General features: G+C 49.8%; 1 protein-coding gene across 1 annotated transcript in view; it reads right to left on the bottom strand.

Moving 5' to 3' along the window:
* Positions 1-20,343, bottom strand: part of ST8SIA2 (ST8 alpha-N-acetyl-neuraminide alpha-2,8-sialyltransferase 2) — a 32,371-nt gene extending 12,028 nt beyond the window's left edge. Inside the window, exons 1-5 of the mRNA XM_059858579.1 lie at positions 20,185-20,343; positions 6,018-6,080; positions 3,931-4,059; positions 3,172-3,429; positions 19-312 (exon numbers count right to left, since the gene is read on the bottom strand). Of these exons, the coding sequence (XP_059714562.1) occupies positions 19-312; positions 3,172-3,429; positions 3,931-4,059; positions 6,018-6,080; positions 20,185-20,282 (842 nt within the window). The 5' untranslated portion in view covers positions 20,283-20,343. The remainder of the gene's footprint in view (positions 1-18; positions 313-3,171; positions 3,430-3,930; positions 4,060-6,017; positions 6,081-20,184) is intronic.
* Between the last annotated feature and the right edge of the window lie 4,499 nt (positions 20,344-24,842).

The following is a 24,842-nucleotide window of genomic DNA, read 5'->3' as shown; positions in this document are numbered from 1 at the left end:
CAGCAGAGCGGCGCTCACCCTCGGACCGCGTGCAGCAGGCGCAGCGAGGGGTAGGCAGTCCTGACGTTGATGTGGTGCTTCAGGATGAGCTCGTTCACCCACTCCACTCTCTCCTTGCCCCCCTTGGCCATGAAGGCTGGGATCCAGAGGATGCTGCCGTTGAGGCTGTGCAGGCGCTGCAGCAGCTTCTCCCGCCACGTCTCGTTCACCAGGTCCTCGAAGGCGCGCTGGATCACCGAGGGGTTCATGGTCACCAGGTCTGTCTTCATGCCCACGTCCTGGGAGTACTCCTGCACGGGGGCCAGGTTGCACCTGCAAAGGGGAACACCCAGCAGCCCTGTTCAATGCACTGAGAGAGGGCAGTGACAGCCAGGAGCGGGCTGTGGTGCCAAAAGCCAGGGGTGGGGACATTCTGCCCGTTCGCCGCTGCTTTTGGGAGGAAGAGGAGGGAGAATGACCCTCTGCAGTGGGTTAGTGATGATGAGCCATCTCCCTCTCAGGCCACCATCCTTCAGCATGATGCCATGTGCACACATGTCCCCCTGGGACAAGGCTAGTGTCAGCCACAACTGTGGTGTCTCCTGCGTGGTTTGCAGGGAGCAGCAGCTGTTCTGGTGCCTCTCAAAAATACCATCAGCAACAAAGCTCCAGTCTCTGCTCTCATGGCAGATTTCAGACAAAACAGCCTTTTCCACTCAGGGAAATCACTTGCCTCTTAATTCCATCCCTGCTGGAGTAACATTATCCAAAGGCCTTTTCTCCCCCTGAAGAGTCTCTGCAAACAGCAGACCTGGTGGCACCGGTGGTGATACTGACACCAGTGGGAGGGGGATGCCAGGACATGGTCTCCACAGGGTCTGGCTGTCTGGAGGCTGTGACCCTCAAAAAACCCCTTTTTCTGTAGTGTTCATTGGTGCCTCCTCTCAGATTGTACATGTGAGCACGGGCCATGTATCTTGAGCTCCTGTGCCACAGCAGTGTGAGGGCTGAGGGCCTGTGGGACAAAGTGCCAACAAATCACCCTGCTTACAGAGTGGTTTCCTACAGCTCCCTGAGGGGGGTTCTCTGTGTCTGTGCCATGCCCATGGCACAGGGCAAATGGCACTGGGAACCAGCTGATGGGGAGATGCAGAGAGATGCTCCCCTAGCATCCTAAAAACCAGAGGCTACCCATGTGTTTGCACACTGAGTGCTCTGCTGTGGTGTTTGACAATGAAGTTACAGTATTTAATGAGCAGGAATTGCATCCTAAGCATCTGCCTTGATAATCAGATATTATTACTGTTTTCCCTACTTACAGATGGGAAAACTAAGGGAAAATCCAGCTACTGGCATGGGGGCCCTTTGATTGGCTCATCACAGGAGTGAATTCAGTAAAAATAAACATTGGACCTTTGTCCTGGACACAGACCTGATCTCTGGTCACTGCCAGCCCTGCTGAAAAGGCTGCCTGGATGGAGCAAACCTTCCTCAGGAAGGTTCCAGCAGTGGCTCAGACAACCTACAGTGGGAAGTGTGTCTGTGCCAGATCTGCACCGGCACATGGCTCGGGAGAAGCTGCTCAAAATCCCCATCCTCACATCCAGAAAAGCTTTTCTCCAGCAATTTTGCTGCCTGACATGAATGCCCCTCAGTAAACTTTGCCAGAACCACAGTAAGCAGTTTTTCCCTCTGCTCACTTGTGTTCCAGTTCAGGATGATGCTCTATCCCCTGTGGGCAAGCTGGAGCTGCCAGCAGCCAGGCAGCTGGAGCAGCAGGGCTTGAGAGGGGGACAGAGGTGACATTATCCTCATTCCCATGTCACACCAGCACCCCGCCTCTGTGAGCTGCTGATGGATTGGGCTGTCCCTGTAATAGACTCACCAGAAAACAAATGTCTGCATGTACATAAATCATCTGTGGATTCCACAGCCTCTCAACTAACAGGGGCATCGGGCTGGGAGGGTGGGAGCTCCTCCTCTCCACTTCAGACACCTCCAGAAGTGAATTTGGTGTGTCCCAGCAGGGCTCAGGATGTGCTGCTGCAGGTCCCTGGGGCAGTGCAGCCACAAGGACAATGGCATTGGGGACAGAGGGGACACAGGGGAGTGTCACACCTGGGTATGTGGTGCCAGGGCATCGTGTGGTGCACCCTTGTGCTTGAGAGCAGAAGAGAATCAGGTTTGTGAGAGCCCAGGATGGGGTTTGTTTGCCAGAGGACAAACCTGAGAGAAGAGGAGGTTGAGGGGGTAAATGGTGCACCATGAGAAGAGACAAGGTGCACTTACAAGAGCACCTGGAGATGCATGCAAGGGTTTCCAGCAGAACTCTGAGTGCACGTGGGGCTGTGCTGCCCCAGCTGACCCGGACTCCAGCCCCCTGCACTGCTCCCAAAGCCCCTCTGTGTCACCATCACATTTTCTGAAAAATCCCTTCGCCAGGATTTCTTCTCCTGGGAAGCTGAGAAGCCTCAGAGAGAAATGAAAACAACAATTATCTGGTTGCTTCTCCTGTGTTTTGCTGCTTTGGAATGTGGTTGGAGACTGTTTATCCAACAGGTGGCTGTTGGATTGGTTTAAAGAGAATTCTTTTTACTTAATGACCAATCACAGCCAGCTGTGTCGGGACTCTGGAAGCAATGAGGAATTTTAATTAGTGTCTTGTTAAGCCTTCTGTATCCTTTCTCTATTCTTTAGTATAGTTTTAGTGTGATGTAATGTGATGTAATGTGATGTAATGTAATGTAATGTAATGTAATGTGATGTAATAATATAATAATAATATATAATATAATATAATAATATATAATATAATATAATAATATATAATATAATATAATATAATATAATAATATATAATATAATATAATATAATATAATATAATATAATATAATATAATATAATATAATATAATATAATATAATATAATATAATATAATATTTCAATTATTAAATGTACTAATTTTTCTAATTATAGTTATTAATGATAAATAATAGAATTAATAATCACACTAATAAATATAACTATAAATATAAATATAAATATAATAAAATAAATATATACATAATATAAATAATAGATAAAAATAAATTAGCCTTCTAAGAACATGGAGTCAGATCCCTTTCCTTCCTGCCCCGGGGGAGCCCACAACCAGCCCAGCTCCGTGCTGCAGGAGCAGTGCCCTCCCTACCTTATGACGAAGCTGTGGGCGTCGATCTCGGGGCCGCAGCCGCTGCTGAGCAGCACCCCCGAGTTGCCCACGATGGCACAGCTGGGGAACTGCTTGCCCTTGAGGGGAGAGGTGCGGGGCAGCAGCTCGTACAGGTTCTGGGACACGTTCATGGTGCTGTCCCTGTCAAAGACGTAGTGGATGATGTCCCCCGGCTTCAGCGTCCCCTTCAGCACTGAAATGTCCTTCTCTGCATCCAGGAACTTCAAGATCTGTTTTCTGAGCACAGGGAAGGAAAGAGCCTTGTCAGGTGAGGTGCAGAGATAAGCTGGGTCAGGTGTAAGATGAGCTCTTGCCTCCTGGCTGCCCTCACTCTCTGGCCAGTGCATCTGACCACACTCTCCAGGCACAGCTTACTAAAGGATATCTCCATCTCAGTGCCTGCTCCCTCTCCACTCCACAGTCAGCCCACCATTAGTGAGGGTCCCTGAGTTTATCCAGGCAAGAAGGTCTCCTTCCCTCTGTGACCCCTCACCTGCACACACAAATTCCACTTGGCCTGAAAAACAGGGGCTCAAGTGCTCCTTGTTTTGCTGTTGCTAGGCCAGCTGGCTTAGCTGGGAATTCACTTCCAAGCAATCGTTTACAGATATGAAACCTATCTCAGCAGGAGGTAAGTCTTTTTATCTCTTCCTTGACTTCTTTAGATGATACACAATTTGCCAGCTTGCACTGGAGAGGACCAAGTCTGTCTCTTGTCCTACAGGTAATTACCAGTACCTGATCTTCAAAGAGAGTGTCTGGTTGTGTCTCCATTTAGATGAGGCTGGTTTAATGTTGTGCTTAATGCTTTCATTACTTCTGTCAACAACAGCTGGAGATGAGGAGTCATTTATTACTACTTCAGCTCTAGAGAAAAGAAAGTCAGGGAGAGGGAGACAGAATCTGTTAGCATCCCAATGGCACTTCTAATCACAGTCTTCAGCTCTGGCTGCTGGAATTCAAACTTCATCAGAAAAGCCAAATTGTAGTTATTAGCTAAACAAGAAGTGAAAGCCTGCTCGTATTCTGCTGCACTCAAGCAGACAGACAGAGATCCTTAAATATCCGCTCGCTTCCACCAGCACAGACTGACAGCCAGGCACAGCTCCACAGAAAACACACCATTACCCACTGAGCTGCAGGGAAGGCATGCACAGAAAAACACAGAGTGACAGGCTGGCAGATGGGCACGTGCAGACAAGACACCCCAAAGCCCCCAGAATTCACTAAGAAACTTCCTAGCCAAGGTGGCTGCCCTGCTGCCTCGTGGTCACACACAAACATCCCAAAGTGGAGCCAGCTCAGCTGCTGCAGAAGATAAAAATCCTCTCCAGAGAGGAGCAACCCTCTCTCCACCCAATGGAGAAATTAATTCAGCTGAGCTGCTGGGTGCTGCTGGTGAGACTGGGCTGTGAACATCCTGTACCAAGAGGGGCTGGCTGGCTCATTGGAAACTTTTTCCCTCCTTAGAACTGAGCACAAGGATTTCAGCATCCATATCACCTGTTCCAGGTCAAGAAATGAGCAGCAGCCAGAGATCACTGTGTGTGTGAACACCCCAGTGTTTAATCCGTGCTTAAAAAAGCAAATCAGCCCCAGCACTTCTGTGACATTAAAATAAAACTGCATGAATTGAAGGGGCTTCCAAATATTTGGTTCCAGCCAGCTGCCCTCCAAAAAGAAAAGCCAAGCATCTCATCAGGAAGATGAGATGCTTATGTATCTGTCGACAGATACACACACAGATACAGGTATCTGTAGACCCAAAAAAGCCTTCACACTTCAGAGCACTCTGAAAAATACACAGCCAAAGCACCTGCTATCAGCTAAAGGGAATCTCCCTCTCCACTGCAAAGGGCTTCTTCCAGCTGGGAAATGCTTTGTAAATAAATGCATTTATATAAAGCACGTAAACCCCAAGGAGGGAGCAGAGTGAGACATGGGGCAGAGGTGGTGGCCCAGGGTCATGGACAAACATCCAGCTCCTGGGAAGGTATCTCCAGCTCAGGGAAAGAGCTCCCCAGGACACATTGTGGCTCACACTGTATAATGTGTCGAAAAGGCAAGAAAATGTGTTTATAAATGCTGGCTGCCAGTGTCCTGATGTGTGTGTGTACAGTACCTCTCCAGAGGCTGCCAGTCTGTTGGATTTGTTTGTTTCTTGCATTTTGCTGCATCACTCATGTCTTGGAAACCTTACCTAGAAGGTGTCAAAAATCATGACTGAAGTAGTGTAAAGCAATCCTGGGACTAACTCTGGGTTTTTTGGTTTTGTCAATTTTCTGTGTTTTGGTCACGGGTGGTGACATCATCACAGAATGATATCACTCTTCCTTGCATGCTGTCACAAAGCTTTTCAAACATGCCACTTGGCAAGGCTGGGCTGACAGGGAATCTTTGTAAAAATGACACAGAGAGACACTGAATGGGGCTGGGATGCCAGGGAATGACTGTGCCACAAAGGGATGTCATGGGAGTGCACTGCAACAAAACTGGAGCTCTGATCCCAAACACAGTGATTGCTCCTCTAATAGCACTCAGAACTATGGAAAATAGCAACTCTATCACTGACTTATTTTCACAATAAGTAAACTCTTTCTCATTCTCTCAATCACCACAACTTCCAGATCCTTGGTTATTTGCAAATGATTATTGCACTGAGCTGGAAGAAGGAGGGGGGGAAATGATTAAGAAAATGCAAAGCAGAAGTGAAAAGGAACAGATACATTTGCTAAATAAGAACAGCACTATCCAGCGAAGAGGAGAAGCAGATTAATAGCTGCCTTACAGCAAAAACAAATGAACACAAAATCTAATTTACAAACCTATTAGATTTGCTATGTAAGCTGTTCACAGCTGATCTGATTGTACCTCTGCCTCCAGAACTCCTGCAAGACAAAGGAAATGCATTATTTATAATTCCAGCTCCTTTCTGCCAAGCATTGTTCAACAGTCAAGAGAGCCTGCTCTGAAGGGCTCCGAGCGGAGACACTGCCACGCCGCCCGTGTCCCACCCCATCCAGAAGGGAGATGTCCTGATGCCTCAAAGGGCTTTTCATGCCTTGTCACCATGCCCTGCTGTGACCATGAAGCCATTCTGGCAAAGAACGCCCCGAGCCACCCCAATTAAAGATCCCTGTGTGCTCTAACCAGCCATCCCAGACACCTGGTCCTGCTGCCACAGCAGAGTGCGCCCTACAGCTGCACTGAATACAGCTCCACTTCTCTTTACCAGCCAGGTGCTAGCAGTGCACTCAGAAGCTCTGCTCCATCTCCAGGCTGCCAATGGACTTGCCCTGTCCTTTTCAGGTAGGGACTGAATGATCTGGACAGATCCCACCACTGTCTTCACCTGGGCTTTTAGTTGAGAACATCCCATATCTCTATTTTACACAGCCTCCTTGACTTGTGGAGACCTCACACTCTCAGTGTACCTTCTCCCAGCTCCCAGGGACCCAGGGCAGACCCAGGGCTCTACTCCAGCCCACTCCAATCCTCTGAGTGCCTTCAAGCTCCTTCTCCCCACCTTTGGTGTAACGTGCCTGAAGCTACAAGGCCAATTCTACAGCAGTCATTCACACGCTGGAGCTGGGACCTGGAGTGACAGCAGTGTCACTCCCATGGCCTGACACCACCACACAAGGACAGATGTCAGACCAGTCTGACCAAGACCTGTGGGAATGAACAGCCATTCAGCACCTCCATGAAGCAATACTGAAGAACAGGTTGGACCAAGCCCCTTCAGAGAACCACACCATTCACAGGAGCTGTCAATCCTCACTAAAATACACACAAGTTTTGGTCTGCATCCAGCAGAGCTCCTTCCTGCTTTAGCTTGCTGTTTTCAGAGAGGTCACAAAGAACAAGCCACCCACTCTGTGATGCTCAAGGGAGCTGGGCTCCCATTCAGACACATTTTAATGCCATGTACTCATTGCTCTGTTTTATAGTTCCTGTTGCACAGATATCCCAATGAGCACACTCATAAAGAGAACCAAATTCTCTTCCAGCAGAAATATTGCTACCCAAAAATATACACCTTAATGAAAATGTATCTCAGGAGAATGTATTTCTACCAGTTCTGAAAAAAAAATCCCAAATGCATTAGACAAAAATGAAAGAGAAAAAGCATGTGTGAGTGTGCTTGGTGCCACTAAAAAGGATTTCAGACTTGCTGGATGCCACATAAATCCCCTCATTAGGCTGAGCACAGCCCTCAGCACCACGTAACATCAAACCCTTGGAAATGCCACCATGGTTTTCCTTTTCCTCCCTCCTGCCAGAGACCATCCAAGGCCAAGCCAGAGCGATTCCTGCTCTCCCCTGTCCCTTGACAGACCCGAGAGCCTGTGAGCTGTTTCATTTTTTGGTGCATCAAGGGAACAGCAGGGCTGGCTCATTCCTGGAGCCTCGTGGCATTTAACAAGCCTCCCCATTAATGGGGTTCACGGCAGGGTGTGGGAGCAGCCTGGATTAGTGTGCAAACCACGCACCTGCTCAGAGACATCTCCTCTGAAGGAGCTTCCAAATGGGATTCACACTCCTTCACACCCGCTGCAGGACAGACAAAGCTTAGAGAAAGAAATGGTTTTTTCCCCTGAACACATGCTGGTTCACATGTGCAAGGAAAAAAGGTAAATTAGGAAGCAGAGAAGACAGTTCCCTAGGTGTTAGTTCCTACCTCATCCATGTTTTGTGGCTACAGCAGGAAGGATTCAGAGCATCACAACCTATTATTCAAATGCATTTATCCAGTCTGGCTTCACATGCTCCCAGTGACAGGTCTGTGTGCTTCCTCCTGGAATTAAGGCAGGTGTAGGGGCTGGAGATGCTGGATGTGAGAAAGACAAGTTGAGAGCACCTCTGCCTGTGTGCAGCCTGGTGGGGAAGGGGACTGGCTGCCAGCTGAGAAGCCCCTCAAGGACAGTGCCAGGGGTTACTCTCTCCTCCTCACACGCTGTGAAAAGCAAAAATATTGCAATGCAGACAGAGGCACAAAGGGTTCTGCTGTCATAAATGAACAGGGAGGGGGCAGCTTACTGGTGGAGGAGTGCAAGGCTTTGCTAACCACCTTCCCATGGCACTGGGATCACTGCTCTGCTGGCCACGATGCTCTGGTGGACACCTGAGATGCTGGCAAAGACATTGCTCCCTGTGCCAGGCTTGGCTTCTCTCTCCAAGACAGGGAGACTGCCCAAAGCTGAGACACGATACCTGGCTGAAGGTCTGAGCTGGTTTAGTGGATCTTAAATGCTCCAAACTGTCAGTCCTTTGGTGCTTTGTGTGCCACACTACAACTTCAGGACGTTTTCCCTACAATCTCCCTGTGTACAGTGGAAAGCAAGGTGTGCTGCAGGATGTCATGGGGTGTGTGGCCCTGTCCAGCCACCCTGCTCTGCTCAGCCCACTGGTGGGTCCCAGCCAGACAAACCAGCTGCTCAAAACACCAGAAACTGAGGCAAGCACAGTATTCTCCAAGGTCTGCCCTAGTTCATTACCAACACAGGCAAGCCAGTACCCCTGTATAGCTTCACTTCCCCCACCTGGGAAGGGGAAAACATTTAGAAATGGAGGGTACTAATTAGGAAGCACATGTTAAAACAAACAAACAAAGCACAACAAAAAGCCCCAAAAACCCCAGTCCATTTTATTACACCTTCCTGACCTGGAGTTTCAAATCTCTTTGCTTCAAAAGGCAAAGACCAGTCTCGATTAAAATAGCAGAGATAGCATTGATTTTGAAAAGCTTTCTAGTGCTACACTGTGTTTGGGCTGAATTGCCTTATTAATCTAGTTGTTATCAGTTTCATTGTATAGCCAGCTCCACAAAGCACCAACCTGCTTCCTAATCCTATTATTTACAAAACATTTTTCTTTAGGCTTCTGTTGGGATGTTTTCCAGTGATAAGTTGCATCTATATGTGCTAATGCCATCTTACTGACTTATGTCATCTTTTCTCATTTTCTCTGAGATTTTCAAGCTGCATTGCCACTATCTAAGATATTATATAGGTCAAAACATTCTGTGCTCAGATCTAAAGTGACACTGATTCATATATCAGAGGATGTAAAAGAAAAATTGTCATATGGTTCAGGTCCTAATTTTCCTGGATGAATAATTTGTGACAAATCAGGTATGCAAAGACTCTTCTATTCACCCCCTGTGAATGGGCCTGTTTAGGGTTTTTATTTCCCTTTTCATCCTTTCCTGCTTCTTAAATGCTTCTCTTAATTGTTGCTAGGTAAGTTTGGTCTCGCTTGGAGCCACTTGGACACGTGAAATCAAAGCTGCTTTGACTGAACAAGTAGGTCACAGAGCCTCGTAGGGAGAGCTGATTTCCATGAGCAGACTCCACATGTCCACATTCCCAGGCTCACAAACCAGAAAATGTGTTTTCCATGGCTATTTTACAATGCCCACCCCCAAGTCCTGCTCCCCCCCAGCATTTGTGGCAGGTGATACACATGGGAAGAGGGCAGGAGAAACAGGAGCTAACTGGAAATTTCAGCCACACCCAACCACCCATTTCACAGCTCACAGAATGATCTGGGTTTGGAAAGGACCTTAAAGATAATCTCATTCCAACCCTCCTGCATTTATCCACATTTGTGAAGCTCACTCCTGGTAGAACAAAACCCCTGCCTCCTCCTGACCTTGGGCAACCCAGGTCCTCCTCCTCTCCCTCCTCCACATAAAAGTTAGATAATAGTCCCTTGGGGGATTATTAAGCTGAATTTATCCACCTGAATTCCCCAGGAAGAGAGTTCAGAGTGCCACAATTTTTACCTGAGGGGTTCAAAAGACTAACACCTACTAATTAGGTTTTCACAACCTGCTTTTATGTTAGGTGCATTTTATGATCCTTGTTTTACAGCTGGGACACTGGGGGTGAAGTGGCTTGGCCCTTAACACCAAAAAATGAGTTCCACAAGCCAGGAGCAGGCACTGTGAGCTTCCAGCAGATCTGTCCTCTTGAAAACGCTGCTCTTTACTTGCTGAGTGTGGTTCTTGCTGGGTGAGAGGGCCCAAAGGACCACAGGAATTGATCTGCAAAGGTCTCACTGGCCCAAAGAGCAGAGGCAGCCACCAGTCTCCTGAGATGGCTGCAGACTGTGCCCATTAATGCAGTCTGTATCTATTTAAAAAAAATAATAAATCACCACCTACATTTACTTTGCTTTTTAAGGACTGCTCTGATGTTTTCCTCAAGACCAGAACTGCTATTTTCTGAAGAGCACACAAGCATGATGCCAGGGCTGGCTAGAGACCACCCAGCCACAATCACTGTCCTCCCAAGCCAGTCACCATAACTAACACTTCTGGGGGAAAGGATACACTGCCCAGCCCCTGGAAATGAAAGAGATAGATGGCCCTCCTCCTCCCAAACTTTAGAGATTGCTCCTGCTGATGCTCACAGTGCTGTGAAATGTGGATCAGGAAACAGGCTCCAACCCTTCTTTCCCCTTCCCCGAAATTCAGGGTTTGTGTTGAGAGCAGCAGGACAGCAAATGCACTCCAGGGCTTCTGGGGGAAAACTGTCACATTTCCAAGTTGTCTATGAAAGAGAAATAATTGGCTTCCAAATGCTAACCTGTCCAGCCCTACCCTGCAGGGTGGACGGGCAAAGGTGTCCCAGGAGCCAAAAGAGAGAAGAAACTGAGCCCAGAATCCGACCTGGATTCCTTGGAGATTGTGTCCTGGTTTTCTATCAGCCCATCAGAGTGTGGCTGAAAAGATGGAAAAAGGACACATTCATTGACAAGTCCCCTTGTGGGCTTCTGATTAGACACTCAGGTGGTTACTGTGGAGTTTAGGTCAAAACCCAGCCATATCCATCAAATGCTGTCCCCATTGCAAGAGGAAGGGCTGCTTAGCCCCACATGTAAATCAATTTGCAAATCAGAAACAAAAGCCAAAGCTAGATGAGAATGATGGATCAGAGATGCATTCCTGAACCTTGAGATCCTGCACTCAAACAATCCATTGTGCACTTTCCTGGCACTGTCCCCCTCCAGGAATGCTGCTCTTCCAGGCTCCAGCATCATCTCCCCTTCCTGCAAGCCATCCCATGAAATACTGGGGGGAGCTGGCACATCAGACCCTTGCAGGCCATTCCTGTGCCATGTCACCAGTTGTTCTGGAGGCTCTCTCACCCTGGGATGTGAAGGAGACTATGATGAAGAGAAGTGGTGGTTACTGGGTGGTAGATGTGGTACCCACACTCCCCAGGCAAGCAAGGGATTAATTGGGAAGATATTTCCAAAGCAGTTGTCTGCTAGGACAGAAGATCCTGCAATACATCTTGATGAGATATTTGAAATCACACTTCCATGTGTTTAAAAAATCTCACTTGAGTATATTGTCACAGCTTGGCAGCCCAAGTGTCAAAAATTTCCTAAATATCAGGTGCTACTTTTACTGTTCCAAGCTTAATTCCAGCAAGTCATACAATCCCATTTGGGAAAGTGTGCCTGTATTATGGCTTTCAGAAACATCACCTGGGCCAGCTGGGGTCCCAGTGCAGGGCTGGTACATGAGGAGCAGCCAGGCTGGCAGAACAGCAGCTTCCAGCAAGCACCAGTGAGGTACCAGGCAATGGTCCTGCTGCTCATGGCACTTGCCATGGGACATGCAGCTCTGTCAGTCCCATGCAAAGCAGCCTGGTTAATTTGGCCACCTCTTCCCACACCCCAATCCCACCTCCACAACATCACCCACCCTGCAGGCTCCTTCCCAGGGACCACAAGAAGGTTGGGGGTGCTCAGCAGCCCTGCCTGGCAGTGGCTCCACATCAGCTCTGCAGTAAATGTGAGCAGGGTTTGAGCCTGGCACCCCTGTCTGGCTGAGAGCCACGGAGTGTGACCACTGCAGGTGTCTGCTGAGGACACCATGGGATGGAGACACGTGGGTCTGCAAAACAGACATCTCCTGCTTAATGAGGAACAAGCCAATTAGTCTGAAACACTTCTGAGACAAAAGCAGTGACAAATCAGCAGGAATGGTGCAGCTCTGACAGCAGATGGACACGAGGCAATGGGAGAGATGCCTGTGGCAGCCTGTCACCAGGACTTTGGTTTTCCTGAGCCACAAAAGTGTCTCTTGCACCTGTGGAGTGTCAGCTCTCACATCCACATGCATTTGCCACACCATCAGCAGGGTCTGACTCAATCACCTCAAGATGCTCTTGTTCTATCACTGCTCTAAAGACAAAATACTCACAGGGCTCAAATGGCAGACACTTCCCCTCTCCTCATCTTGAGTACTGGCAGGACCTTATTCCCTCCTTCATCTTTACAACATTATTCCTGGCATCAGCTCTTTTTCTCTGGCTCTGTTAATGAAACAGCCAGCAAAGAAACAGACATTGAAACAGGCAAAAAGGATCCAGAGGGGCTTGGGACGGGGTAGAGTGTTTGTGTATTTCGTATATTGTTTGTGTCACTTAGTTTCTTTCTGTTTTTTTCCTTCTGGAAGGGAGAAGGTAAAAAAAAGTTCAGAGAAGATCTAGAAAGTAGCTGAAACAAAAGCCTCACTGCTTACAAAAAACGTCTACACCATACATTTGTCCTGAGGTAATTTTTTCTGCTAACAGAGCAGAGCTCTCAGGGAGCACAAACAGCAGAGCATCAGGCTTGCAGCAGAGCCTGTCACCCTGAGCATCCATGCCCCAGAAACCAGAAATCCCAGTGGCTCCTGCAGCATCTTGGGTGCCACATACCTTGGGAGATGGTACAACATGAAACATTCTCATGTGGGGCTGTGGGCCCTTGGGCTCATCCTCCTACACCCCTCTCCTCCCTTTTCCCAGTGCTCTGGGCAGCACACTGGAATACTGAAGGTCTCATGTGGTTTCTTCTTTCCCTGTTGATGCAGATGCTGAGGACCCCTCCTGAGCAGAGACTCCCTCCTGGGGCAGCTCTGCTGTATGAGCATCCTCAAAATAACAGCTGGTGCCTACACAAAGAGGGCTGGGAGTGCTGGGGTGAGAGCTACACCCCACAACCAGCAATGGAGCCATCCCAGGACCTTCACAGGGATGTAGATCCCAGATCACAAATACTGGAAAGTCCATGGTGGTTTCAGAGCTGGACCTCCTCTCACCAGCCCTGCTCACAAAGCGACACCATGGAAATCCAGGCAGCAGTGAGAAGTTTAATTACTCACTGAGCAGCTGCTGGTTGCCAGCTGAGTGTGCTTCTGGGTGTGTGACAAGGCGCTGGAGATGCCTCATGAAGATGTTTAACCTTTGCAGGGGAAACATGGTCACTGCTGTAGGCAGTGGCCAAGAGCTGGCTGATATCCCTGAAGGTGCTGGCAAAGCCTGGCTGTAAGAACCACCCTTGGACTCAGAGCTGCCAGACACATGGGTGATACCTGGAGCCCACTGGGATGCTGTTGGACCAAGGATGCCTTGAGGGAGCACCCCAAAGCTGTGACAAAATGTGCTTTTCAAGGCAGCCCTGCCCATGGAGAGCACTGCATGGGGAGGGACAGCGTGCTCAGCATCAAGACAGAGAGCCTGGGCTGGGGTTTGTGCTTGTTTGGGATATTCCCAGGGGATTTCTGCATGCAATAACAAGGACCTGATTTGCAATAGCAGAAGTATTCAGAGCTAAGTTTGGACAGAGGTCTCACCCCACACTGCTGTCACTGCTCTGGCAGGTTTCAGCAGGGCTGTGCCCCTTTCCTTGGACCAGTCCTTCCACTTCCCAATCAGAGCCAATTCTGCTGCTGCTGATGAAGATGCATCTCCCAAGGCCACCACCACCATCAAGGCTGCTGCCAGCCAAGACAAGGATTTACAGTGGAAATGTGAAGAAAAAGGAGCTGTAAAGATACTCTCCTTTTTTCCTCGTTCTTTTTTCTTTCTTTTTCTATTGCATTGCAAGGGACTGAGAAGCTGACACCTGTCTGCCCTGCACTGGTGTTTGCTGAAGGACATCTGAAACTCTGCACCTCCAGTGAATTTACTTTGCCAGGGAACTTGCTTGTTTCCTGAGGCCACTGGGGATGGTAGCCAGAGAAACAGCAAAATAATTATTGTCTAATCTTGTACTTTGGGCTTATTTCTTGCTGCTGAGGATGACCCAGGCCCAGGAGAAACAAATGTGGGAGGCAATTAGAAGTCCAATTTTGGTTTGGTTGTGGAATAACTGGTTTTTACAGGAACTGTGCCTGATGTATTTAAGCAGTGCTCTTCTCAAGGATGAAAAAGCAAAATACCTGTAGAATCAGAGAATAATACAGATTAAAAATATCCTTTAAGATCACTGAGTCCAACAGTCATCCCAAGGCTTCAAAGACCAGCATGAAACCATGTCCTAAGATCCACACCAACACATCCTTTAAATACCTCCAGGGATCATGACTCTACCACTTCCCTGGGCAGCCTGTGCCAATTGCTTGTCAGACCTCTCAGTGAAGAACTTTTTCCTACTATCCAATCTAAAACTCCTCTGGTGCTAGTTAAGGCCATTTCCTCATCTTATCATTAGGACAGCCTGAAAGCCCAAGGAAAGATAAAGGCACTCCTGTTAAATGCTTTTCCTGGAAGATCAAAAGCCCATCTGCCACGAGAGAAAAAACCAACCCCTTGAGTTCATCCGTGCCTGGGGAAGGCTGGGAGGGGTGGTGATGCTAGGGAAAGGCTGGGAGGGGGGGTGGCAGCAGCAGGATCTGCTGTGTCACTGCTGGCCCTGGTCCCAGAGGAGGATGAATCTCTGAAGTCACCGTGAGCTGCTCAAGAAGCCTTCCCTAAATGCGCCATCATTCGCTACTCTGTGTTCTCTGCTGGGACAGAAAGGTCTCCTCTGTACTCCCAACTGCAATTCTGCACTTGCAGGGTTAGAGGTGGGACACAAAAAGCCCACCTGGGCAAAAAGGAAAGCTGAGGCCCTGCTGGGAACTGCTTTATTGTCTCCATTGCCCTGGTCACATGAACTGGCCAGGCTACAGCAATAGTGCATCCAAGAAAGGCTGGCTGGTGATTTGCATCCTCCTACCACAGCTCTCCTCACCAGCAAGGTCAGAAATTTCCTCCTTGGGGGTCCTGTAAGCTGCTGACAACCAATGCTGGGCTGAGGAGTAACTTTTCAACAGACTGGAAGTCCCTTAGCACTGGCTTTTCCTTTTTGTTTCCCTTGGGGGTCTGTGAGTGCTTTCCATCCTGCTGATCCCAGCCCTCCACTACTCCAGCATTCCCTCAGAGCTCAGCTTAATGTGGACATTCATTTCCCAAACCTGCTCCAGGCAGGTTTGGACATGTTTTTGTGGCAGGAGGTGAGGGAGAGTTTCATGGGGAGGACAGGGAGCTCTGCAGCCAACCTGAAATTGGCTGCTTGTACTTCAGGTTATTGTCAGAAGAGCTGCAATCAAAGCCTACCCTGAGTATTTCCTTACCCAAATCAGTGCTCCAACATTGCTTTTATTTTCCAGCCTGATGTGTCACGGAGCTTTTATTAGAGCCCTGCCATACCCAAGGAGTACAAAGGTCTCCTCTGGCTCCATACACATGAATATTTCCAGGATGTCGATGGGCTCCTCTCCTGCCGAGAGCTAGTCCCCCTCCAGCCCAACCTGGGTAACTGTTGGTTGTGCACACCCACTGTGTGAGGATACAAAAGCGCTTGTTGGTAGACTGCAGCACGTTCTCCAGCAAAACTTTCTGCTGGAGAGCAAGTCTTAGACTAACTCTGGGCTGGGTGCAGTGAATCACAGCCTGGAAGATGTAAGCAGGACATTTAGACCCCACGGACCAACCCTGACAAGAAGCGTTACGACTACAGCCCGCTCACAGCAAGTGCAGCAGCCTCCATAAAGGACACAAAATCTCTCTTCCCGAGCCTTTGAAAGGCAGGTGTTAGAAAAGGGCACACGAGGAAAAAGTGGCAATTTACTGACAAGCTCCCAGGCAGGCAGGCAAGCCAGCAATATCAGAGACTCCTATTCGTCACTTAGAGCGAGCAGAATATAATTCCTCCTGTAATCAGGATGGAAAGGATGTGGTCTGGGCTAGCAGGGAAAAGGTTGGCTCATATAAAGACCAACCCATTACCAAGTGTCAAGTGCTCCCTAAGATGGCTCAGACTCTAATTCGAGAAGTCACCTGGTGGCAGCGGGTCACCAGCTCCCTCTACAGACAATCAGGACACAGCCGGACCCCTGCAGAACTGCAACAGCAGGCGCACCGTAACAAAGAGAGTCCCCTCCAACCGGAGCAGAATTCTCCTCCTCACCAGCGACAACAGTCACCCTACTGGATGCCAAATCCTTTGTTTTGCTCTGCGGGGACAGGTCTGTGGCGCTGCCCCATCCCGGGGCGGGTGAAGGAATGGCTGCGATGCCATCAGCGCTCCCCAAGGCAGACGGGAGCGCGTCTTTTGTTTCCTGCCAGCGAAACAAAGAGCGGGAGCGGTGCATGGAAACGCAGGCGCCACCGGGCTGCAGGAAAAGTTCAGCAGCCCGGAACCAGCTGCCTGTTCGGAAACAAAGTGCCAAGACCGCTCAGCACAGCAATACCTCACGGAGCAGCACACACCGGCGAGCGTGTCCCTGCCCGCCAGCATCCCGCCGGCATCCTACCAGCATCCTGCCAGCATCCCACAGCCCCACCACCCAAACCACACAGCCGTAGGTGACACATCCAGGCAGTGACAAGGATGTAGTAGGGGGAAAAATCCCCGCACAGGGGTGGCTGCAGGGTGGAAGGAACGGGCTAAGCAAGAGCGACGCAGCATCGCAGCATCAGGAGAGAGAAACTGCTGAATTCTCATCCTTGCCCCAACACCTCTTTGTTTCAGCATCGCCTGGCTGTGGGAGGTGGTATAAGGATGTCTAGAGGAGTGAGATGGGACTGCTTAAGGCACAAACATCTTTCTCAGAAGCCTGTAGCAGGCAGAGCAGCTCCAGCTGCCCTCGGCTCCTACCTCCCTCCACCTGCGAGGCGGGGAACTTATTGTCCAGAGAAACGGCACGGCTTTGGGTTTTTTGTCCTTTTGCCAGTAGTGTTATATTCTCTCTTTCTTTTTACCTAATGAACGTTTTGTGTTTTCTTTCTGAAATTTCTCAGTGTTTGTAGGTGAGAGAAATCTGTTCCCCCCCCCACTCCTACCCCTACGAGGAACGTTCTTCCAAAGACAATCCAAATCACAGGCAGGGGGCAGGGTACGTGTAAAAGTGGGCAAGCTGTTCGCTCCTCACAATAATTAGAGAGTGTTTCCATGCCAAGGAAAAAGAAGAAAAGAGTTGCACCTGCCTGTGTTTCCCAGTCCCACTCAGTGCCACCAGCCTGCCAGGGGACAGCTGGGCAGCTCCTTCCTGCCCTGCTGCACTGACCACAGCGAGGGTGATCTGGGGGGGTGAAGGAGGATACAGAGCCACACAAGACAACAGCCGAACATTCCTGATGTGGGAGAAGGCTGCACAAATATACAGCACCTCCCAAACCTCTCACAGAGAGGAGCTGCTCCCTCCTGGACACACAGAGGGCTCCTGGAAAACTTTGGAAGGGTCTCTTCTCTACACTGCTGCGCACTTTTGCTGACACACAGTTCCCTTTACCTACAGGACCTGTTAACAAAAAATGCTACTATGTGGCTCCCACAGTTGAAAATCTTCTATCATCCCCTGACCTGCTGCAGACCAGGCACTCTGCTTTTCCATGTCACCACAGCAATACATTTCTGCCAGGTCAGAGCACTGTGCTCACCCTTCCTGGCACCATGGCAGCACACAGGGATGCAGTGCCCATTGTGCCAGGCTTCTGTGCCAGGTGAGCAGTGTTTGGTCCCTTATTGTGTTTGGGATGCAGGAGCTCATTGAACCCAAAACACTCCAGAGCTACAATGGGGAAAAGTGGGTGGGAGAAGACAAAGCAAGAGAAAGGTTCAGTTTGCCCAACTTCATGATTAAATAATATACAATTAATACAGCAGGGTCCCACCTTTGCTCTGTTTATCCCCATATGGGAAGCACAGCGGATGTGGGCACTGATCTGTGAAAGGTTTGGTGATCATGTGCATCAGAGGGCTTGGGTGCAGGGTGCTCCTCTCCTCTACCAGTTCCCTGCTGCCCTACCCTTTCTGAGGCTGTGTGGAACGAGCTGCTCGCTGTTCCTACAGAACTCATCTGACCCTGCTGCCGTCCCTGCCGCTGCACAGCTTGGCAGAACTTCCTTGGAGGAACTACAGCAACAAACTCAGATGCCAGGGTTTGGAGATAAGCAGCCAGCAAACAGCCAATTTCCATACAATGTATAGAAAAGAGGGGAGAAAAAAGACACAATACTGGGAATCCCTAATGAACCAGGGTGAAAAACAGGACAAGTAAGTAACAAAACAGAATAGATTTTCAATAAGGGCACAGCAAGTTCTAGTGGGTAGATCTAGCAGATAGGGGAGGAGAGAGAAGAAAGAACAGAAGCCGGAAAAGGAGATGGGAAGAAAGCAAGGGGATCAGAGCAGCCTGTCCAATGGGGAGGATGCATCAGAAGATTTTAATTTCCTTTATTATTATATAGATAGTGCCAGCTCATTGCAGAGCAACAATTCATCTACCCTGGTAACCCACAGTTTGGTGCTGGATATTTCTGGGCAAGGCTACTGACCTTTAAGCACTTCTTGCCTGTGGCACCCAGCATAACATAACAATGAAACAATAAACAAACATCACTGCATTTCATTTATCATCTCATAAAGGTCCTTGTTTTGGTGTAACACAGTGGACAAAGCCAGCTGGTCCCAAACAGAAAGACCTTTGTGTCATTTGGGCGCCCCAAGTGCACACCTCATTACTAAAATTATTTGGTTTTCCACATTCCTGTAGCAAGTTCCTTAAGTTAATGCAAACCCTCCTCTTTGCATTTGTTCCTCTCATACCCTAAATTTCCAAGCAGACCTCAGAGATGGGGTTTATGGGGAGGGTGTTGCTCCTCAGACTGAGGGGCTGCTTTAGCCCCTGCCATACATGGCACCTGCAGGTAAACACCAACCATGACAGTGATCAGAAAGGGGTGATCATGAAGCCCCTAAAGCATCCCACAGGGACACACCAGTGGGTTAAGCTCTCTGCTCCATCACCCCCGCCCAACTGATCCCTGCTCAATCTCTCCTATCCCACAGACTGGTCCCTTATCCACCTGCAGACTGCTCTGTTATCCACCACTCCCATCAGCTGGTGCCCTCTCCACCACACCCATCTGGACCAGCAGTGGCACCTAAGCCCCCTGGGCTGCAACTTGCCCCAGCATCCCTGTCCAGCAGACCACTCACACCAATATTCCACTTAGGGACCTGTTCCATCCGTCCATCGGCACCTGAGCACTGCCCGTGCCAAAATCCCTCTCTCCAGACCAGGATCTGCTCCAACATTTCTGATCAGACTGGTACCCACTCCACCATCCTTACCCAGACTTGTACCTGATAGAGCATCCCTGGAGCGGTACCTCAGCCTCTCTAAAAGGACCTCCACATCTCTAATGGGAGTGGTACCTGCTCTGGCATCTCTGCCGGGACTCAGTGTCTGTAAAGGGAGTGGTACCTGCTCCAGCATCCCCATCCGGACCGGTACCTCAGCGTCTGTACCGGGGCGGTACCTTCCCCGGCATCCCTATCCGGACAGGTAGCTCAGCATCCCTAAAGGGACCGGTACCTGCTCCAGCATCCCTACTCGGACCGGTACCACCGCGTCTCTAGCGGGAGAGGTACCTGCTCCCGCAGCCCTGCCCGGCCCGGCGTGGCTGCCCCCGGCCCCGTGCCCCATCCTGCCCCGTCCTGCCCGGCGGCGGGGCGGTCCCGCCCGGGGCTGCCTCCGGCCCCGCGGAGCTGCGCGGGAGCGCAGCGCGCTCGCTTCCCACTTGGGCACGGCAAAACCCGGGAGAGCCGGAGACAAAGAAACTGTCCGGGCGCCCGCCCCCTCCGCCGCCGCCACCGCCTCCTCCCCGGTCCCCAGCACCGCTCCGCGCCCCTTCCCCCGCGCGGGGACGGGGGATTTACCCGCTCTCCTCCTCGATCTCCGAGATATCGGCGAAGATGAGGAAACCGACGAGCAGCGTGAGCAGCGCCAGCGTCCAGCCCCGGCACGGCAGCGGCATGGCTCCGGGGCTGGGCCGGGCTGGGCCGCTCCGCGCCGCTCCGCGGGGTGCGGAGCCCGGCGCCGCGTCCCGGCTCGGCGCCGCCGCCGCCGCCCGGCGGGGCCGCTCCGCCCCTCGGCGCCCCCGGCCCGCCCCGCCGGCGCGGGGAGGCTGCGGAGGGGCGGGGAGGGGGCGCTCGGGGCGGGCTCGGCCCCGCCGCCCCCCGCCGCTAAAGTTTGCGGCGCGGCCCCGCGGCCCGCGCGTCCCGTGCGGCCGCACCGCGGCCCGGGGTGAGCGCGGGGCACCGGGAGCCGCCGCCTCCGCCGCGCCCTGCGAGCCCCTGCGAGCCCCCTGCCAGCTCCTCCGGCCCCGGCCAGCGGGCTGCGCTCCTCGCCGCTCCGGCGTCTCCTCCCCTGCGCCCACCGCGCGGTGTGGCGGGGTCGGTCCTGGCCGGGGAAGGGGTGGGCACCGCGCAGGCGGGGCGATTTCTCCCCGAAAGGATAAAAAACTGTAATAAAATCAGACAACGGGAACTCCCGCGCGCGGTGCGGTGGCTGTGCCTTCTTCTCCTTAAAAAGAAAAAAAAAGCTGAGTAACTTATCACACCCAGTTCTATTACTATCAATTGCTATTTTAGCAAGAATGATTTCTTACACTCCTATAAATACTGACCGTCATAACCGCACTAGTCCTGCCATGGCTCTAGATCCCGCTGGAGTTTGTGCGGGCAGAATTTATTTAAGAACAAAACTGCAAGGTAGGTGTTCTGCTTCTGAGATGCTTGGCTGCATCTCAACCACCTTGCAACCCCTGCAAACATCCTCCTGCAGGCTACAGGCGCCCTTGGGTTTTGTTACGGAGAGAAAAAACTGCAGTTTCTACGCAGAAAGTGTGTGAAAGCTGGGAAAAACACAGAAGTACTGGCTGGACCAAAGAACCGCCAAAAAACCACCAAGAGGTGCTTTCCCTATATCCCTCTTATCTGTTAGTCCGGTGGCAGACATGGAGAAGAGAGGCTGGCTGTGTCAACCAGCAATGCTTAGGCAATGCCAGCCTGGCACAGCCTCACCAAATCCAAGCACAACTCTTTCAGACCAGAAAGTTGCTGAAAATCAGAATATCTGGTGATATATGCACTGCCGAGCTGGAGAGGCACGCGATAGATTTATAATGCAGCAGAGAGAAGCAGCACAGATGTGTTGAGAGCGAGAGATACTAATTGCTTACATATTTAAAACAGCATCTTTAGTCTGAATGGGAGGCACCATTAAGCAAAACAGAGCTATTAACTGGGGCCACTTGGAAAGCTGCCATTTTCCCTTCTGTGCACGGCTTTTTGCATCAATTCAGAAGTACAGTGTGGTACACTGTCAGTGTTGTGTGATTCCTGCCGAGGTGCCTTGCACCAGGATAAAGCTGTCCATATGTACAGGGATGCCAACACCAGCGTCGTGTATGGAGAGGCACACTCAGCACAAGACTTCTCTCTTTATCTGGATTAAATGGTAGAATGAGTGTGTTATGGCCCACGTGCTTTCCTGGGGATTCTGAAACTCTTGTAGAAAGAGGAGACAAACAAATCACCATTACATTTATAGGTAAAAAATACGACACAGGTGAGTCTGGTACAATTATATTGTAGTGTATATATGGCAAATTTACACTCCAGTATACAGCTTTCCTAATAGACCGTATTCAGGACCCTGGGGAGAAAGTGATTTTAGGTGGCATAAGTAGCCCCATAATTTACCTTTTGCGTAAATCTGAGAAAAGCCTAATTTTCCTCCCGTTTTATTCATCTTGGACTCCTTTTGCCCACCCTGTTCTGGAGTTTCACAGCAGTGTGACCGGCCTGAGGATGAGGAAGCAGGCTCTGAGGTGACCTTGCTGGTGCAGGGATGACATTGGGGTTTCCCGAGATGCAGCGGGGCAGAGCACCAGTCCCCTGTGATTCGGGAGCACCACACCGCAGCTGCCTTCTCCTCCGCCACATCCTCGAGAATACAGATGGAGATATCTGCTCCTGCATCTTTTTCAGCTCCATCCCAGGTGGTGTTCCAGCCTCTTTTGTCTGATCTTTGTGTTTCAGTTGCCAATCACAGTGTCAATGTGCAAGAGCAGAAATCTCGATGGAGGCTGAGGAATAAGAGGGGGGATCGTTCAGTGTACGGTGGGAGTTGGTTTGCCTGGACAAGGACTCTCAGGGGCAAGGGCATCCTATCTGCTGAGATGCTGCTTCTGCTGAGGAGTAGCTTTTCTTAAAAGACACGCTGGGATTTGGCTCTGCTCCTGTGTAAGTCAATGGAAATGCTGCTATTAAATGAAATTGAAAAAAAATCCTCCTTGCAGGGTGAGCTGAGAGTTAAGCTTGATGCCCTTCGCTGGAGAGCTCCATTGCTAGGGGCTCACACAAAGAGCTCTGTGAATCCTCTACTTGGTGTCATCTGTTGCTTTCTTCCTCTGAAACATGTAGGTCAAAAAAAAAGGTCATTCTTTGGCTGATTGGGCTTCAGATACAGGGACCAGGACCTTGAAGTGCAGCTGGTTTGAGGTGAGGAGGCAGCAAGCTGGATAGAAAATGCAGGAACAGTGCAGCTTGCTGAATTATTTTGTAATCAATTAACAAAGCTGTGTAACACCACCAAGTGTGACTCTGCGATGAAAACCTTGAGATCTCGATGCACTGCTGAGGGCTAAATTCTGCACGGTCAGGAGTCCTACTGCAGTGATAAGAGGAAATTAATATAATAATACTGACTACAGAGAGGACAGTTTACTCTGCATTCACTCCAAGTCCATCCTTTACAGCATCCTGGCCAGATTTGAGGGAGGAGCAGATAATCCACCCTGATAATGCACCAGTTTCATGCATTGCTCATTATCCTGAAGAACTGCAGACTGCTTTGGAGCAATTGCCATAGTTCCTCAAGTGTTAGTCATTCTGCACATTCAATCCACCATGAATCTTTACATGATTCAGCTTAAACAGGTGCATAAATGTTGCAGGATTGGGTCCATAAGCATCCACAGCCTCAATTTTATGTCTCATTTGTAAGATGGGTTGCAGGAAGATGAGAGCAAACTGTCGCAAATAGACTGTTGTGGTAGAGTAATATCTTCTAAAACAGAATAAAAGCTGATTATATCTTCTAGTTCCTAATAATTTGAGGAAGTAATTCTGTATCTGGAACATTTGCAGTAAATACAATAAGGTCTACTTAAAAAAAAATAAAATGTTAGCATTGCAGCTAAAGTAAGTACACCAGAACAATATTGCATTTTCTGCTTTGTAAGGAGAAGAGAAAAGAAATGGCATTTTTACATTTTCTTTTGACCTTTGAGAAATATCAGGAATATGTAATAGCCACACTCACCAGCAATAGCTCAGAGGATTCAGAGAATAAGAGTTAAACACCTGGGGACATTTACAAACAACTGGCAGAGAGGTGATGAATTTAAGATGTGCGTATGAAAGGCACAGATACACAAAGAGTGCAAAAATAATGCATAATTAAAATGCTTTTAATCTATGTGAGAAGCATCACTGAGGTGAGTAGTGACTCCTGAACAAGCACAGGAGGGGCAGGGAACATGACCCACGAGGTCCCTGCTATGCTGTGCCAAATGCTAGGACCTGGTGCAGCAAGAGGTCTCCGGGGACCTTTCTCCATCAAATTCGTAATGCTGTAAAGCACACATAACCTTTATCGTATCTGTCAGCCAAAATGAGCAAAGTTTACAGCCTGTTTTATACAGCTGAGCACTGCTCTGATGTGACAGAGGGGCACAGGAGCCTGGGCTAGCCAGGGTTGTCGTGTTCCATCGTGTCACTGCTGACACCCAACCTGCCTCTCTCTGCTTTCGCCAGCAAAGCCCTCCCACGAAGGAGAGGTGACTCCCAAGGGCCATGAAGTGTCTTTTCCTCCCCAGCAGGTTCACTGGCAGGAGGGAAGGATGCTGATTCAGTGAGTTTGACGCCCTTCATCTTATCCTGAATGCTCTTGCTGGTCTCCATGCTGAGCAAGGGATAGGACAGTACCACCCCAGCAGCTCTGCTCATGGATGAAGGGTGCTGGTAACAGCCCAGCAGCTTCCAGAGCTGCCTGTCTCCTCACCTGGCTTCATCTACCCTTGGGTAAATGGTTTCCAGCTGGATCCTGAAGTGGCTATGTCCATTACTGAAGTGCATTCCCCTGGCTCCTGAAGGACAAGTTGTTTGTCCCAGGCTGGGAAATATGAATAGGGCTTTTTTTTTTTTTTTTTCTTTTTTTTTCTTTTTTTTATCAGCAGAGAGCCCTGAGTTGCAGCCCAAGCAGAGAAATTTAGACCTGTCCTAAAGTCAGTGAATCTGAATTTTGCCACATTACAGGGCTCCATAACTTTCTGTGGAGCATCCCCTGCTCCTCATCTTCTAGACAGGGAGAGCCTTCACATCCTTGGATAAAGAGCCAAAACCCTCCTGATTTTCTCTTTTCAAGGATTTTTGCCATTGGAAGGAGGATGCCAAGTCTGTCGTCTTCTTTGTACCCAGACTTGTGTGGCAGCAATAAGAAAGCTTTGTTGGTTCACAAGAAAGGGAGA

Source organism: Haemorhous mexicanus, chromosome 13 (assembly GCF_027477595.1).
Source record: "Haemorhous mexicanus isolate bHaeMex1 chromosome 13, bHaeMex1.pri, whole genome shotgun sequence".
In the NCBI taxonomy this organism is placed as follows: Eukaryota; Metazoa; Chordata; class Aves; order Passeriformes; family Fringillidae; genus Haemorhous; species Haemorhous mexicanus.
Note: the sequence above shows the minus strand (reverse complement) of the source record. Positions and strands in the feature narration are given on the sequence as shown.